Source organism: Salvelinus namaycush, chromosome 5, assembly GCF_016432855.1.
Source record: "Salvelinus namaycush isolate Seneca chromosome 5, SaNama_1.0, whole genome shotgun sequence".
Taxonomy (NCBI): Eukaryota; Metazoa; Chordata; class Actinopteri; order Salmoniformes; family Salmonidae; genus Salvelinus; species Salvelinus namaycush.
Window position 1 is genome coordinate 5,727,249 of NC_052311.1, and position 16,777 is coordinate 5,744,025.

General features: G+C 43.7%; 1 protein-coding gene across 3 annotated transcripts; it reads right to left on the reverse strand.

The window, feature by feature from the left end:
- Nucleotides 1-180: 180 nt before the first annotated feature.
- Nucleotides 181-16,245, reverse strand: LOC120047877 (mothers against decapentaplegic homolog 5-like). 3 transcript variants are annotated; one of them, XM_038993448.1, is made up of 9 exons: nt 16,122-16,245; nt 12,278-12,323; nt 11,660-11,850; nt 11,228-11,443; nt 10,262-10,540; nt 6,947-7,048; nt 2,498-2,719; nt 1,392-1,648; nt 181-1,134 (listed from the first exon to the last, which is right to left on the reverse strand). In XM_038993448.1, the coding sequence occupies exons 3-9, from the start codon at nt 11,844-11,846 to the stop codon at nt 991-993; spliced, it is 1,407 nt and encodes a 468-aa protein (XP_038849376.1). In that variant the 5' UTR covers nt 11,847-11,850; nt 12,278-12,323; nt 16,122-16,245; the 3' UTR covers nt 181-990. The 3 variants fall into 3 exon arrangements, with proteins under 3 accessions (XP_038849376.1, XP_038849374.1, XP_038849377.1); XM_038993446.1 differs by having other exon boundaries at nt 11,660-11,853; XM_038993449.1 differs by having other exon boundaries at nt 10,268-10,540; nt 11,660-12,323.
- Nucleotides 16,246-16,777: the final 532 nt, after the last annotated feature.

The following is a 16,777-nucleotide window of genomic DNA, read 5'->3' on the forward strand; positions in this document are numbered from 1 at the left end:
GTCACTGTTACCCACTACCGGTTAACTTTGTGCTAATGAAGTTAATTCGGTCATATCAGAATAATGCCACTAACTGTACCCTACACACAAACTTACTTCCACAAGATACAAAAAAATAAAATGGTTAATGAATACAGAAAGTCATTCTGTCACTTGAACATACACTGTATGTACAGAGAATCGACCCAGCACCATTGACAACTTTATTGATGAGTTCTCCTCTGAGAAGTGTGATGTTTCTAGCTTTGTCACCTGTTCAAAACATTCAGTAATGAACTCATATCATAGTTATCAGTTAGACATACTTTATTTAAAAATGGCAGTAACTCAAGTTTTTCTAGTGATAGAAACTATAAAATGGAAACATGAGATCTGAGTCTAATAGTAAACATAATGATATCTATACCTTAAGATGTAAAATATGTCATTAGAAAACATGGCAAAGGAAAAAAAAAGTTTACAAAGTAAAATTACAAGTAGTTTGACTGTGGTAAATTTGTAGTAGTAGTGATATACATTTCATTATTTTCTTACCGAAAAAAATACCAAAAGAAAATCATTAAAACATTTTATGCAAAATCCTTAAAAAAAATATTAAAAATATAAAGTAAGGTAAATGCTTTCCAGTCCTACTACTCTCAATAGAATAAGCACATGGTTGGTAGTGGATGACTCAGAGCAGTACTTTGTCCATTATTTTGTGCCGCTACTCTGAATATTCTTCTGTAGGTTTTACTTTTATCTTCTGCTTGTAGCCTCCATTTTTTTCTTTCTTTAATTCTGCTGCTCTGGGTTCAACATCCCTTCTGCAGCCAGATACTGTAAACAGTTCAGCCTTTTAACATCTCCTTTCACTCATTAAAACATAAAAATAAATGTTTAAAAATGTGTAAAAGAACCTCCCAGCCTGGCTGGTCTGGTCTTGGGGGGGGGGGGGCACCATTAAGACACTGAAGAGACGGGGTCGAGAGTCTGGTATGGGGGGCACCATTAAGACACTGAAGAGATGGGGTTGAGAGGAGAGCCCATCTGTGTCAGCACTTTATCCAGCCACTGCAGAGGGCCGTGAAGGTGCACTTCTATCCAACAGGGGGTGCTGGTGACATCTTGTCGGTGATACTCAGCTCCCCAGCCCTGTTGGGGGGGAGCGAGAGAGAGAAAGTTAAAGCTGGGTCATATTCAGTAAATGGTCAAAAAAAGTAATGAAAAAGCAAATTTGTCCAATCAGAAATGCTTGTTTTCCATTGCAGTGTTATTCTCAACATTGCAGAGTTTCTATTTCAATGAAATTAAGATAATTTTAAAAAGTCGTTTCCACAAAACATCTATTTTTTAAATCAATGGACAAGATCATAAAGCAGTGTTGAATCATAAATGTAATTGTATATCACCTTTACAAAGCTCATGCGGATGGTGCACATCTTGGTCAGTTCGTAGACAGCCTCAAAGCCATGGTTCACAGACTGGGCCAGTAGCTGAGCAAATTCCTGGTTGTTAAAGATCTTCAGACTGCAGCCACTAGGGATCTTACACACCGTGGTGGGGTGGAAACCATGGTGGTAGTTACAGTTACGGCTCTGAACGAAGATACTGGTGTCACTAAGACACTCTGCATACACCTCACCTCCTACATAGTACAGGTGGACGCCTGAGAGAGTGAGAGAAAAATGCTTGTGTTTCTAGCTCCAACAGTGCAGTAATACCTAATGCTTGTGTTTCTAGCTCCAACAGCACAGTAATACATAATGCTTGTGTTTCTAGCTCCATCAGCACAGTAATACCTAATGCTTGTGTTTCTAGCTCCAACAGTGCAGTAATATATAATGCTTGTGTTTCTAGCTCCAACAGTACAGTAATATCTAATGCTTGTGTTTCTAGCTCCAACAGCACAGTAATATCTAATGCTTGTGTTTCTAGCTCCAAAAGTGCAGTAATACCTAATGCTTGTGTTTCTAGCTCCAACAGCACAGTAATATATAATGCTTGTGTTTCTAGCTCCATCAGCACAGTAATACATAATGCTTGTGTTTCTAGCTCCAACAGCACAGTAATATATAATGCTTGTGTTTCTAGCTCCATCAGCGCAGTAATACATACAGTAATGCTTGTGTTTCTAGCTCCAACAGTACAGTAATACCTAATGCTTGTGTTTCTAGCTCCAACAGTACAGTAATACCTAATGCTTGTGTTTCTAGCTCCAACAGTACAGTAATATCTAATGCTTGTGTTTCTAGCTCCAACAGTACAGTAATATCTAATGCTTGTGTTTCTAGCTCCAACAGAACAGTAATACCTAATGCTTGTGTTTCTAGCTCCAACAGTACAGTAATACCTAGCAAATAAACACAACCCAGAATACAAAATCAATTTTTAAAAAATGCACGTTTTAGTTGAATGTCATGCATGTTTGTCACCATTCCGTCTCCACTCTCTAAACCTCTCATCTAATTTCAATCTTCACAACCTCATCAACTAATCTCAATGTGTTTATTCTCACCTTTGCCAATGTGGCGGCGTGTGTTCTCTATGGTCGAGTTGCGGTTGACGTTGGAGAGCAACCCCAGGCAGAAGCGGTTCTTGTTGTTGGAGGGGTCGGTGAAGCCGTCCACCAGAACGCTGGTAGAAGAGGCATGGTAGGCCTCACCCACTCTGTTGTTCAACTCATAGTACACAATACTGCACCAGTGGCTCGGTTCCTCATACTCCACTGGCTGCACATCTACAGGGACAAGGTGGAGCAGAGGGTCAACTCATAGTACACAATTCTAGACCAGTGGCTCAGGTTCCTCATACTCCACATCTACAGGGATCCTTCTTTGTTGCAAAGGGAAATGGATGCGTAATCTTGAAATGTATAATTTAAAACTTGATCAATTCATGAATGATGTGGTGCATTTGTAGTACCCATAGTTCCCTTTCAACTTCGGTACAACATACTATGGGGAGTCACACTCTTGCGACAATCACACCTGACGAGGCCAATGAAATCTGTGCCTCACTGGGAGACAAGCCTTCCACAGGTGATAAACGTGAGGCTTGGATTCATTCCTTTAATTATTCAGCTCATCACCTTGGTGTGAACGCTACTTAAAACAAACTGGAAAACGAGACAGTCTTACGTTGCGCCAACTAAATGGTCCCTTAGTGGTATATTCTCATTCTAAAAAGGAATAAGTTCCAAGATGTTGTGTCTCTGATACATGTTCCTACGGCCTCTCCTGGTATAAACTGCTATTGGTCTGGTGTCAAGTTCACCAGTGTCGCCATATTTGAGTTACCCTTTATTTAGGATTATGGCGAAGACGGTATGTAGAAAGTTGAGCTCCACTCCATTTTGGGATATAACATGTTATAATCCTTTATAATTGTCTCATCTAACTGTATAAAGTTCCTTATGAATGTATACGGATCAAACTCTCAGTATCATGATGTTAACTACCTGGCGCTAAACATATATTCTGAACGCTAACTCTGCTAGCTAACGTGGTGTCAAATGGCTAACGTCGCCAGAAACGGTCAAGACAAAGTTGTATTTTCATGTACAGGAGCTGGAGGAAGGTAGATTCATAATAATCTGAATCTCACACCTACGTTCTGGGCTTTATTGCAGCAGGTAGCCTAGTGGTTAGGGCGTTGGACTAGTAACCGGAAGGTTGCAAGATCAAATCCCCGAGCTGACAAGGTAAAAATCTGTCGTTCTGCCCCTGAACAAGGCAGTTAACTCCCTGTTCCTAGGCCGTCATTGAAAATAAGAATTTGTTCTTAACTGTCTTGCCAAGTTAAAATACTACAAAAGTTATAATAATTGCCAGGTATGTTGTAATTTTTTTATGTGGTGAAAATGTATTTTTATAATAGCATCTCTGAAGTTAGCTGATTGGTTGTATTTTAAGCCTTGGTTCACGTTACTGTAAAATACAACATGTGTTCTCGTGATGGGCATTCTTTGTAAAACTATACGATAACATTGTGTTATTATACCCATGTTGGTCTATCATTTATGACTATGGTGAAGACCGAGCTAGAGGAATGTAAATTCATAACCTGAACACCTTTGCGTTTTATTGCCAGACTAATAAAACAGGGCACTCGTCTGAACTCGATGATCCTGTGTGCACATCAGTCCTGCAAAGTAGTGACAGTGAAGAATCATGGGGTGACACTAATAAGCCGGGTACGGGTTTGCAACACTCACGTTTGTCATCTTGTATGTCTCGGCGCACGCTCAAGCTGCCCTCGCGCCAATCAGTTTGTGCGCGAGACTAGGGGAAGGCTGGCACTGTTCCCCTACTAGTCCGCAACGCAGGTTCTCGTGTCAATTGTGGAGCTTTTTTTTAGGGGGCTTGGTGTTCCCGATACGGACTTCCTCTCCCGGGTGTCCGTACCTCAGCTGAGTCTAAGTTGAGGGACGCGAAAATTGTTTGGGTCGGTCTGGTCTAATGTCTCCCGGCTCCTGTATGCTCTGTCTCCGGTTACGGGTCGGTCTGGTCAAATGTCTCCCGGCTCCTGTATGCTCTGTCTCCGGTTACGGGTCGGTCTGGTCAAATGTCTCCCGGCTCCTGTATGCTCTGTCTCCTGTTACGGGGAAGTATTCGAAGAGAGAGGGCGACCAGGTTCATGTGTTTGCCTTGGTTAAGCACCGCTTGACTCTCCTTCCCAGAAGGGTCCAGGTCCCACCTTGGTGATCCGGTCTTACGTAGACTTGAGACCAAGCTAGCTAACAAGCGCTGCATATCGTGCTAGCCAGGTTTGCCAACTTGCCGAGGCAAGCTAGCTACTGCTGCTAGCTATTCCAGCTTCCTAACGGTGGAATTGCGTTGATAGCTCACTTGTTTGGTATACGTAGCTAGCGTTAAATCGCTTGGTTATTCTTAACGGAACATGCTGCTGTCAAAGAGGACTGCTAGCCTAGAAGCCTTATCATGGCTAACATCAGCTAGCAAACATAACGTCCGGCGAATGCAGCTCATTGTCTTTCCCCTGGCGTTATGGCAATCACATTTCTATTTCTTGGAGTTGGAGGGAGTGGGGCTCGCGGGCACCTCCAATGAGGAAGCAGCCACCGAGCGCTTGGCTCAGGTAACCCCCCTGGAGCGAGGGGCCTTAGCAAGGGTCTGAGCCCCTCCACAAAAACTTTACAGTAACATCAATGCGCCCATGTTTGGTTCCGACCAAACAGGGTGCTACGTCAGCCATTGCCAGAGCGCCGTGTACATAGATGAGGTAAAGTGGTCAATGGAACGCAGACATTGTAACAAGCCCACAAATGTGGTTACTTAAGTCCGATTTGGCTGCATAACATTTAGAATAGAGGTGTGCAGAAATGGCCATACTCGTTTTCATAATCATATCCGGAAATGTAAAGTTGATAGTCGGATAGGATGAGTTGTGATAAATACATTTTTAAAAAACAAGTGTTTTAATATGCGTTTTAAATCGATTTTGGCAAAATACCTCTGCACAATCTCACTGCCAAATAGCTGCAGATTAGGAGCAGCGCACAAAGGTGTGTGCTCTCAATTTGCAGCGGGCAGCCAAATTTGTCGGATTAAACATCCACGTTTAATCCTGTTTTCCTACCCTTGCCCTGCTTATTAGATATTATGCACATCGATAGCTTGACCGCAAACGTCCTCGCCATGTGATGCATCACAGTAGCAGGCAGCAGTAATCTAAATGATCAGACCGAAAACAGAGGAAAAGTGATAGGGGTGTAATTATGACGCAAGTGGAGATGGAGAAATACAGCGTCACTCTATCCAATCAGAGCAGCAGGATCAACGTACAGCCCACCCTTCTCTTTACAGACAGGTAAACTAGCCAGTTGAGTTAATTAGACCACGTAAAACCTTATACGACTGACTGACATGAGAAAGTCGTTTTTGTAATTATCAGTGATATTAATCGTATCCAGAAAATTGCCTATATCCGTTACAAGACTTGTTTTGTCCAACTACTCAGCACACCCCCTAATGTAGTAGTAGTCCCCTTTCAGGTTTAGAAGTGGCTGCTAAATGCTAATTCCCGTTCGTATAAGGTAATTAGCATAGCTAGCATTCAGAAATCGGTGGTGTTTTTTTAGAAACTGTAATGCAGTTGATTGGTGATCACATGAACATGTATTGGTCTTGACATCCATACAAGCATTATACTCCGATTTTTACTTCAAAAGTGTGACATACATGTAAACAATACCCTAAATGTAGGTTAGTTTCGCTGGGGGGCAATGAGGAGACACTGGATATTTCCCCCCCCACACGTTTCCATGGCAATTCCATTGTTTTGGTCCAGTTCGATTGACCTCTTTACTGCATCTATAAGGGGTCTGACTTCATCCAGGCTATACAGTCTCACGTTTGAAAACTTGTCCATGTTTATCCCCTAAAAGTGTAAGCCGTTGAGGGGGGGGGGGGGGGGGGGGCTGTCCCTTTTCCAGCTGGGTTACAAAACTGCACATTTTAGAGTGGCCTTTTATTGTCCCCCAGCACAAGGTGCACCTATGTAATCCAGCTGTTTAATCATCTTCTTGATATGCCACACCTGTCAGGTGGATGGATTAGCTTGGCAAAGGTGAAATGCACAGGGATGTAAAACAAATGAGAAAAATCAGCTTTTAGTGTGTATGGAACATTACTGGCATCTTTTATTTTAGCTCATGAAACCAACCCTTTACATGCTGGGTTTATATTGTTGATCAGTATAGATCCTACAACCGAAGTCACTAGAGTGCGACTCCCCGTAGTATGTTGTACCTCATTTCCCTCCAGGGAACAGTAGGATTTCAGTTTGTATTGACTGCTATGTGATCAGGTCAACGCAGACAAATAGGATAAATCAGTTCCAATGAATGAAGGATGATGTCTGAAAGCAGGAATTCCTGATTGCTTAAGGTGGAGAAAAAAATAAAAAATCATAAAGTGTAAAAGTTGAAGGTCAGACTCCTCACCCCCACTAGGCATGTTCCTGGGCACGCTGCTGCTGGTCTCCATGGACCCCTCCTGTCCCATCTGCTCGTCAGGGGGCATGTAAGCCGGGGGTGGGGTATCAGCTGGAGGAAAAACACCACAATGGACTGATAGTTAGGAGACCAGATGCTGCTGATGACAAATGGCTGTCCACACACACACAGACAGACAGAGAGGACGGACACATATACACACACACACAACTCCCAAGAGGAGTTAAAACCCATCCACCACCACAGGATCTTTCTCTACCCGGAAACAGGTGTAGGGTTTCACACACATCCGCCACATGGAACACTAATGTATGGACAGTCCCATAAGTGTTGTATTACACAACCACTGATGAACACAGAAATTGAGAAACGTTTCAAGTGGGGTGTGGGTGGGGACTGTTGGTAATGTTTTCTAATGAGAAGACTGGTCTTCCTACAGACCAGATGGACCAAGCACCAGTGACTCCGTCAATAAAAAAAAAGTGGTCAGATGAAGCAGATGCTAAGCTACAGGTCTGTTTTGCTAGCACAGCCTGGAATGTTCCGGGATTCTTCCGATGGCATTGAGTACTACGCCATATCAGTCACTGGCTTCATCAGTAAGTGCATTGAGGACGTCGTCCCCACAGTGACCGTACGTACATACTCCAACCAGAAGCCATGGATTATAGCCAACATCCGCACTGAGCTAAAGGGTAGAGTTGCCGCTTTCAAGGAGCGGGACTCTAACCCGGAAACTTAAGAAATCCCGCGACGCCCGCCGACAAACCATCAAACAGGCAAAGCGCCAATACAGGACTAAGAGCGAATTGTACTACACAGGTTCCGACTCTCGTCGGATGTGGCAGGGCTTGCAAATCATTACAGACTACAAAAGGGAAGCACAGTCGAGAGCTGCCCAGTGACACGAGCCTACCAGACGAGCTAAACTACTTTATGCTTGCTCCAAGGCAAATAACACTGAAACATGCATGAGAGCACCAACTGTTCCGGATGACTGATCATGCTATTCGCAGGGCCAGATGGATTACCAGGACATGTACTCCAAGAATGCGCTGACCAACTGGCAAGTGTCTTCACTGACATTCACAACCTCTCCCTGTCCGATTCTGTAATACCAACATGTTTAATGCAGACCGCCATAGCGTTCTTGGACACAGGGAGTAAGGCAACCTGCCTAAATAACTACTGACCCATAGCACTCCCGTCTGTAGCCATGAAGTGCTTTGAAAGGCTGTCATGGCTCACATCAACACCATTAACCCAGAAACCCTAGACCCACTCCAATTTGCATACCGCCCTAACAGATCCACAGATGATGCAATCTCTATTGCACTCCACACTGCCCTTTCCCACCTGGACAAAAGGGGCACCTATGTGAGAATGCTGTTCATTGACTACAGCTCAGAGTTAAACACCATAGTGCCCTCAAAGCTCATCAATAAGCTAAGGACCTTGGGACTAAACATCTCCCTCTGCATATCCGCCAGGCTGATCCTCAGCACAGGAGCCACTCGGGGGTGTGTGCGCATTCCCCTTCTGTACTCCCTGTTCACTCATGACTCCAACACCATCATTAAGTTTGCCGTTGACAACAGCGGAAGGCCTGATCACCGACGAGACAGCCTATAGGGAGGAGGTCAGAGACCTGGCCATGTGGTGCCAGGACAACAACATCTCCCTCAACGTGATCAAGACAAAGGAGATGATTGTGGACTACAGGAAAAGGAGGATCGAGCACGCCCCCATTCTCATCGACGGGGCTGTAGTGGAGCATGTTGAGAGCTTCAAGTTCCTTGGTGTCCACATCAAACTAACATGGTCCAAGCACACCAGGACAGTTGTGAAGAGAGCATGACAAAACCTATTCCCCCTCAGGAGATTGAAAAGATATGGCATGGGTCCCCAGATCCTCAAAAGGTTCTACAGCTGCACCATCGAGAGCATCCTGACTGGTTGCATCACTGCCTGGTATGGCAACTGCTCGGCATCTGACCATAAGGCGCTACAGAAGGTAGTGCGTAAGGCCCAGTACATCACTGGGGCCAAGCTTCCATCCAGGACCTCTATACCAGGCGATGTCAGAGGAAGGCCCCAAAAAATTGTCTTAGGCTCCAGCCACCCTAGTCATACTGTTCTCTTTGCTACCGCACGGCAAGCGCTACCGGAGCGTCAAGTCTAGGTCCAAGAGGCTTCTAAACAGCTTCTACCCCCAAGCCATAAGACTCCTGAACATCTAATCAAATGGCTACCCAGACTATTTGCATTGCCCCCCACCCACTCTTTTTGCACCACTGCTACTCTGTTATCTATGCATAGTCACTTTAATAACTCTACCTACATGTACACATTACCTCAAATAAACGGTGCCCCCCGCACATTTGACTCTGTACCGGTACCCCCTGTATATAGTCTCGCTATTGTTATTTTACTGCTCTTTAATTACTTGTTCCTTTTATTTCTTATTCGTATATATTTTAAATGACATTGTTGATTAGGGGCTTGTAAGTAAGAATCTCACTTGAAGGACTACACCTGTTGTATTCAGTGTATGTGACAAATAAAATTTGATTTAGAATTAGAAAAAAATATAAAAATGCAACAAATAATTAAAACAGCAGTAAAATAACAAGCGAGGCTATATAAAAATGGGTACCGGTACAGAGTCAATGTGCGGGGGAACCGGTTAGTCGAGGTAATATGTACATGTAGGTAGAGTTAGTGACTATGCATAGATAATAAACAGAGAGTAGCAGCAGCGTAAAAGAGGGGTCTGGGTAGCACATAGAAGTGACAGCACTAGCACTGCAGTGACTCAACCCTGGGGGTAATTTACCACAATTTTAAAAATACAAAAAGCCATATTCCCTGCTGCAATTATGCCTGACTACAGCGGCTCATGCATCTTTTCATCAGCAAATCTCACTGGCTGGAGATAGATAGATAGATACACATCAGAATAGGAGCTATGTTGGGCCCAGCGATGGGCCCACTGACACTCAACCTGACGCCAGGCTTTGTTACTCTTTAGTTGGCATTTTGATTGTTCCCCCTGGCTGTCAGAGGACCCTGGTTTGTATCATGGACTTATCATCACAAACTGTTAGAAATCACACCAAATTGTCCTCCACTAATTTCTATTTACATTCTCACTGAGGTCAAAGGCAGTGTGAGACCAGGTGAAGTGTACAAGTGTGAATACATGACATAAGCTAACAGCATATTATGTCGTAATAGCAGCCATGGTAACTGACTATCAATAAACACATAGGTGCATGATATATGATAGGAGTGTATACTGACATCTACCTGGAAGCTGGAAGGGGCTGGAGGGCCCGGAGCTGGCAGGAGAGTTGGGGTAGGTGCCCACCCCTCCGCTGGAGGCTGGGGAGGGAGGGTAGGGGGAGTTTGGGGAGATTGGGAAGGAGGTGACGCTGCCCCCGCTGTGCTGCTGGAAGGACTCTGGGAAGGTGGCGTTCAGGGGCATGTGGGGCTCGTTGTGAGTCATGTTCCTGAACTGGACCAGGAGGCTGTGTTGGGGGTTGAACTCACTGTGGCGAGGCACCAACACCGGAGGCAGCACTGGTAGAGAAGAAATTTAAAAAATATATATACACATTGGGATTGAAGAGACTTTAAAAAATAAACCTTGAGACACTGTACAGTATTTCATCTGAAACCAGTGAAAACATAGGTACTACACATTAATGAAGGAATGTCGTCATTTGGGACTGTTGTGCATTTCAACTGAAAGGACTTGCATCCATCTAGCCTTCACATTTGAATGAAAGTGCTTTCAATACCAGTTCTCTTCTTGTTTCCCATTACATTCAACAACAACAAAAACATACTATATGACGCAGATCCTATTGATCAGGTCATTTTGAAAGTCCTTGTCCTGTGCTCTGCTCCTCCCCCTCCCTGACTGACAGCTCTTCATTAACCAATACAAAAGGTAAATATCACGTCGCGCGCGAGGAGACAAGAGAACACATTTATCTCTAAGGACGCAGCCAGAATGTCCCATATTGTTTTGATGAAAATCAACTTGAGGCAAATTTATTGGAAACTCTAATCTATATAGTATGAATAGTCCGTACTCTGCATTCACTTAAACGGTAACTTAAGACAAATGAGCCTTACTGTGTCCTACGCATTTCTTGTTGAAAGACGTGGACAACAGCCACAAATTAATCACACGTATAGGCTAAGGTCTTGCAATGCATTAGATTGAGTCGATACTGTAATAGGAACGAAAACAAGATGTACCTGGGCTCTCTACTCTCTTGTAGTGGTAGGGGTTAATGCAGACCTCCTTCTGCTTGGAGCCGAAGGGGTAGTCACACACCTCCAGAGGTTTGAGCTCGTGGTGAGACTGTAGGTCGGGCCACCTCCACACTCTGCAGTAGATAACGTGGGGGAGACCTTTACGATGGGATACCTGGAGACGACCATCCAGAGACCGAGGGATGGTCACACACTTACCTGGCAGGGCAGGAGATGGAGAGACGGGTTTTAGGAAAGGGGAGAAAATATCTGGACCAAGTATCATGATGATCTCTCTCTTAGTCATCTAGAATACTCTATGATCCAGAGATAGACACACACCGTCTGCCTCACACACACACACACCTGGCCTGAAATTGACAAAGTATGACACCGCACGCACACAGTACACTACAGACAGACAGGGTCACTCACTGGGTTGCCCTGGGCTGCTGAGGGCTTTCTCCAGGTCCTCCATGGCTCCCTTCTTCTTCTTCAGTTTCTTGACCAGGGCGTCAACAGCCTTCTCAGCCCATTTCTCCTCCTCGTCCCCCTGCTTCCACCCCAGCAGACGCTTCACAGCTGGACTGGTGAAGGAGAACAGGCTGGACATAGAGGTCATGGTGCTGCTGTCCGGGGTGAGAAGGAGTGGAGGGAGAGAGAAATGTACCAGGAAGTTACGGGATTGACGAGTCGTCTTCTTGGATCGTGTACAACAGGGAGAGAGAGAGTGTGTTTGGGGAAGGGGAGTGTAGAGAGGAGGCTTAGCCTTGCACACCAAGGACAGGAAATAGAGGCAGGACGCAGGCAGGACACAGCTGCTGCTGCTCAGGAAAGGAGAGCCTGCCGTGAGGTGGGATGTACCCTGGAGCTGGGTCACAACCAACCCCACTGAGGGGAGTGCAGTTTGGGGAACAAGTTCAGCTAAGATCAGGCCTCTGGGACACAACAGCCCAGAGGATTTACAAACGTAGCTAGTCAATAGGCAGGCATAAATAGGAAAAGGACCTATTATCTCCCTCTCTCGTTCTGTCTCTCTGGTTAGGTCCGTACCATATGATGAGGTGGCCAGAGCCTGGGTAAAGGTCTAGTGTGGAACCTGGAGGGGGAAAAGAAGAGAAGCTGTGTTAGAAATATATTGCACAACAGAATCCTCAGGTCAGGTGACATCTAAGGCCGGGGCGATACCAGTATCACCATACTCCTTAGTATCGTGGCAAGGAAACAAAACACTTAGCGGATTTGACTTGTTTAGGAAAACAGCCCTAATGTTGGAAACAAAAGTCATGCGGTTTTGTCATTTACCACCCTATAGCAGACAATATTTCACATACAGCAGCTTTTTAAGGACCAAAGAGTTGGTTGACCAAGATTTTTTAGTTGAGCAGTGGCAAATATTTAAGCAATAAGGCACAAGGGGGAGTGGTATATGGGCAATTTACCACGGCTAAGGGGTGTTCTTAGACACAGCGCAATGTGGAGTGCCTGGACACATCCCTTAGCCGTGGTATATTGGCCATATACCACAAACCCCCCCGAGGTGCCTTATTGCTATTATAAACTGGTTACCAATGTAATTAGAGCAGTAAAAATAAATGTGTCAAAACCCGTGGTATACAGTCTGATAAACCACGGCTGTCAGCATTCAGGGCTCGAACCACCCAGTTTATAAATAAAAAATAATTTATGGCACACGAGATGCCTGTCTGAGCGGACTAGTCCATAGTGGAGGCCGCGGGGATGGCACACCAGTATCACATTTACCATCATTTCTAATCTACAATGTTTGTTTGGTTACGGTAAATTCTGTTAATACATTCAATATATTATTACAGTCTTACATTGTTGGAGTGGACACGTTGTTCGCAGAGCGCACAACCTAGGCTACACTTGTGAGGAAGGTTTTGGTTTATTTCATTCCATTTATGACTTGTTAATTTAGTAATCGTCTTTTGTTTGGAGCGCTCCTGTCAATCTTGAGTAAGGACGTGCACCTGATTAGGCCTACTTCTATGCCTATCGGCTACCTGGCCTGCGTGCAAACGTAGGCCTATAAAAATGTGGCCATTTGGGGATCTGATCGTATTTCTGGATTGGCTTAGCGCACCACCACTAACGAGTTGTGGAGCTTCTCAAAGTAGTGTTTTCTTTACCTCAAAACAGCAAGTAAACTAAGTCCGTCTCTACATCCATTGAGAATGACAATAGTTCCTTAACGTAGCCTATTTGACAAATCTTTCCAGCTCTCTCCCCTTCGATGACCACTCGGCATTGAAAGGGGAAAAAATGTTTACACCGGATCAGAGCGTGACGTCATAGAATCGGCCTACCTGATTACTTCTTATCCCTTGCACAAATATCCTACAGCTGTGTCTGTCTGGGGCACACTGGTGTTAATAGTTCATACAATGTTTCAAGTTCCTTGAAGACAGGCCATGGGTGGCCAAGGTGATTTCTAGGATATTTCTTTATTTTCCTTCTTTTTTATTTTTTAAATCAGGCTATTTTCTACCTGTGAGGTGCAATGTTTTTATTTGTTGGCTTTATGTAGGTTACTTTTACCTATTGCCAATGGCAACAGAAGTTACATTTAAATAGAATTTTGATAAACCACATGCTATTGATTTTGAGCTATGAAGACTATTATAAATTAAACTGTTCCACGAAAATGTGCATATGAAAATCGTAACTGACACAGACCAGCGAAAATGTTACGTTAACTTGGCACTCCAAATAGAAAAAGGTTGCCGACCACTAGTGTAGCCTATTAACGGCAACTGCAGGAGCATAAAGGCAGAATCTGCAAAGGCCAGCAGCAGCAGAAGGGTCGGGAACAGGTTTATTTGCTATATTGATCTCTGGCTCCCTCGTCAGTAATTTGCGTCATTTTTAAAAATCGCGGTGCTTAAAGCATCAGACTTGCTCAGTAGCCTACATGTAGTTGATTTTATTCAAACATAGGGTGTGTCTATATATGGTATTTTTTTTTTTTAATTGGTCGAATCGATTGGTTAAAAGAACAGACGCCTCTCGGTCAACCAAGGTTTTACTTTTTAGTCTGGGACAGCCATACTGGGTGGACAGAGACAGAAAGAAGACAGAAAATACAGGCATTGCCGCACAGCTGTTGAAAAACAGCCCTAGCAGAGAGGATGTGAGGCCACTGAAAGCTCCTTTCTCATCATATCCCTCCCTTACGGCACACAGCTGTCCAACAACACCAGGCAGTTTAGAGCTTCATGTTCCATTGTTACAATAGAGGGAAAAAAGCAGTAGTGGAGTCTTATAGGCAATGAAAGATACCCTACACTTCAGTCACCACAGGGAAAAATTGTGAGCTTTGCATGTGTGATGAAGTGAGATGGCAGGGAATACAATGACAACTAAATGTAGCAGATACTAGCTAGGCTATTCACTGACTCTCTAAATATCCATGCAGGTGTGTCGTTTCATCCATGACTATATGGATAACTAGGTTATAGGTAGGTAAGCAAGCTCTCTGGACACAGCCCGTCTAAATAATCGGCTGGTTTCTGTGAGGCTGTAATGCCAAGTGAGCGACGACAGCAATACAATAACGACAGGAAACGAGGTGCACAGAGTCCAGTGACTGATAACATCACTTCACACCTAAGTCTTTTCCTGCCTGGCTGTCCTGTAGCAACAACACAAACAGTGTCTGGATGAAGAGTCTGACCGTCACCATGGGTACCAGGTTTTTGAGAGTGCCTCACTTGAATAACCATTGGGCAGAACAGAATCTTGTTGAGATGAAGCTGAGAAGTTCAGCGAAATGTATAGCAACATTCAACAGACTGAGAAAATAATACAGAACGTTGAGACAATTCTGACATGGCATGCTCTGGCTACACGGTGAAAGTGAAGGGCGAAACAAAGGATGGTTCAGGTAACTAAGCATGAGATGTCTCCCCATCCCCACCCAAGGAGATACTCAAGAGAATATTGCCTAATTGCCTGATCATTTATCTGACACCAGACACCCACACTATCCCGGAGGTCTGACATCATCATTACTGCAGGATGACAAATCAAAATGCCTGAATACTGGATTAAAATGGGTGGCAACACCTCAACTACGGGGTTGAATACATTATCTAGTGACTTTCATCTTGTGTATCTTTTTTAAAACACATTATTCAAAGCTTGTTAAGGTACTTGACCCATAATCACAACCATTATACCACTGAAGCTTGAAATCAACACGTCCCGATTCCCTAACATACACCTTTGTCGACGTAGCTAGTTACATTGAACACTGTGACAAAGTAGCTTACTTCCAAGGTAGACAAGAACTGTACTTGCTAGCTAGCTAAGCATGACATGTTAACTAGTAAGTATACAATTTGATGAAATACACATAGCTAGCTAGCCATGTGTATTTCGTGTCAGAGATCTATATCAATAATTACGCATGTAGCTAACTTTAAGTGATTATGGCTAAGAGTGGAAAATATTCATTTTCATCCATTTCGCTAATTTTGCTATCTCGTTAGCTAGTTGGTTAAACTTAGCCAAGTAGCTACCGTTAGCTAGCTCAACACGCTACAAGTTAATTAAGTTAGCCAGTTGGTAATCGAGTTGAACCGAATTGATGGTACAATCAAAGTTGTTCGTGTGGTTTTACATGGCTGACGTTAACCCGTCCTATTTTGACCACAAATATCGTCTTTATCTCCCCCATTCTAGCTAATTAGCTACGTTCTCCTCCACCATTCCAGAGATAACTTTTTCAATCACTTCTCTAGCTAGCTAGTTACACCCCACCCCCTCTGGAAAAGTACCCAAGCCTAGCTTTACTGATTAAAACTTGGTAATTGTGTAACCTACCCATGGAAACATGCTTATCTAGTGGATAAGCTATCATTTCATCGCATACCTTTCAAGAACTGAGGCAGGCTGGTCGCTTCCTTAGTACTTTTCTCTATTTAAAGCCGTTTTTTTTGTGTGACTTTTTTCCCCCCCAAAGCCTTTCCCAAACTCTCCCCGACTCCTCTGTCCAAGCGTCAAGTAGACTGGGAGGCGGAGCGCATATCCCTCCGCTAAATGAGAGATTTTACTCTCAAATGTTCTTGATCATCGGTTTCTTCTATTTTACACTTTGTCACGAGTCTTCTTCAAATGAGGGCTATTCCATGTTAACAGAGTGATGCTGATACATTTTAAAGTGAAAAATCTGATTATGTCAAACAAAAGCCAACGATTGCAACCATACAACTCTATGTAAAATGATTACTTTTAAACAATTTCCACAGAACATTCTACAAAAACACATTTACTTGAAGAACAGTGCAGATGCAAAGTTTGGTAACAGAATGACGGTTTGTGCTGTTTGTGCTGTCATTCTGTTACCAAACGTTGGATATGCACTGCTCGTCAAGTAAATAATAATAATTATTATTTATTACATTTGTAAAACACTTTTCATTATACAGAATAATCTCAAAGTGCATAAAATAAAAAAATGTAACCAAATAGAATACAATAAAAAAAAAAATGTTTTAACTGTTCTGTGAAAATAATTAAAAGCAGTCC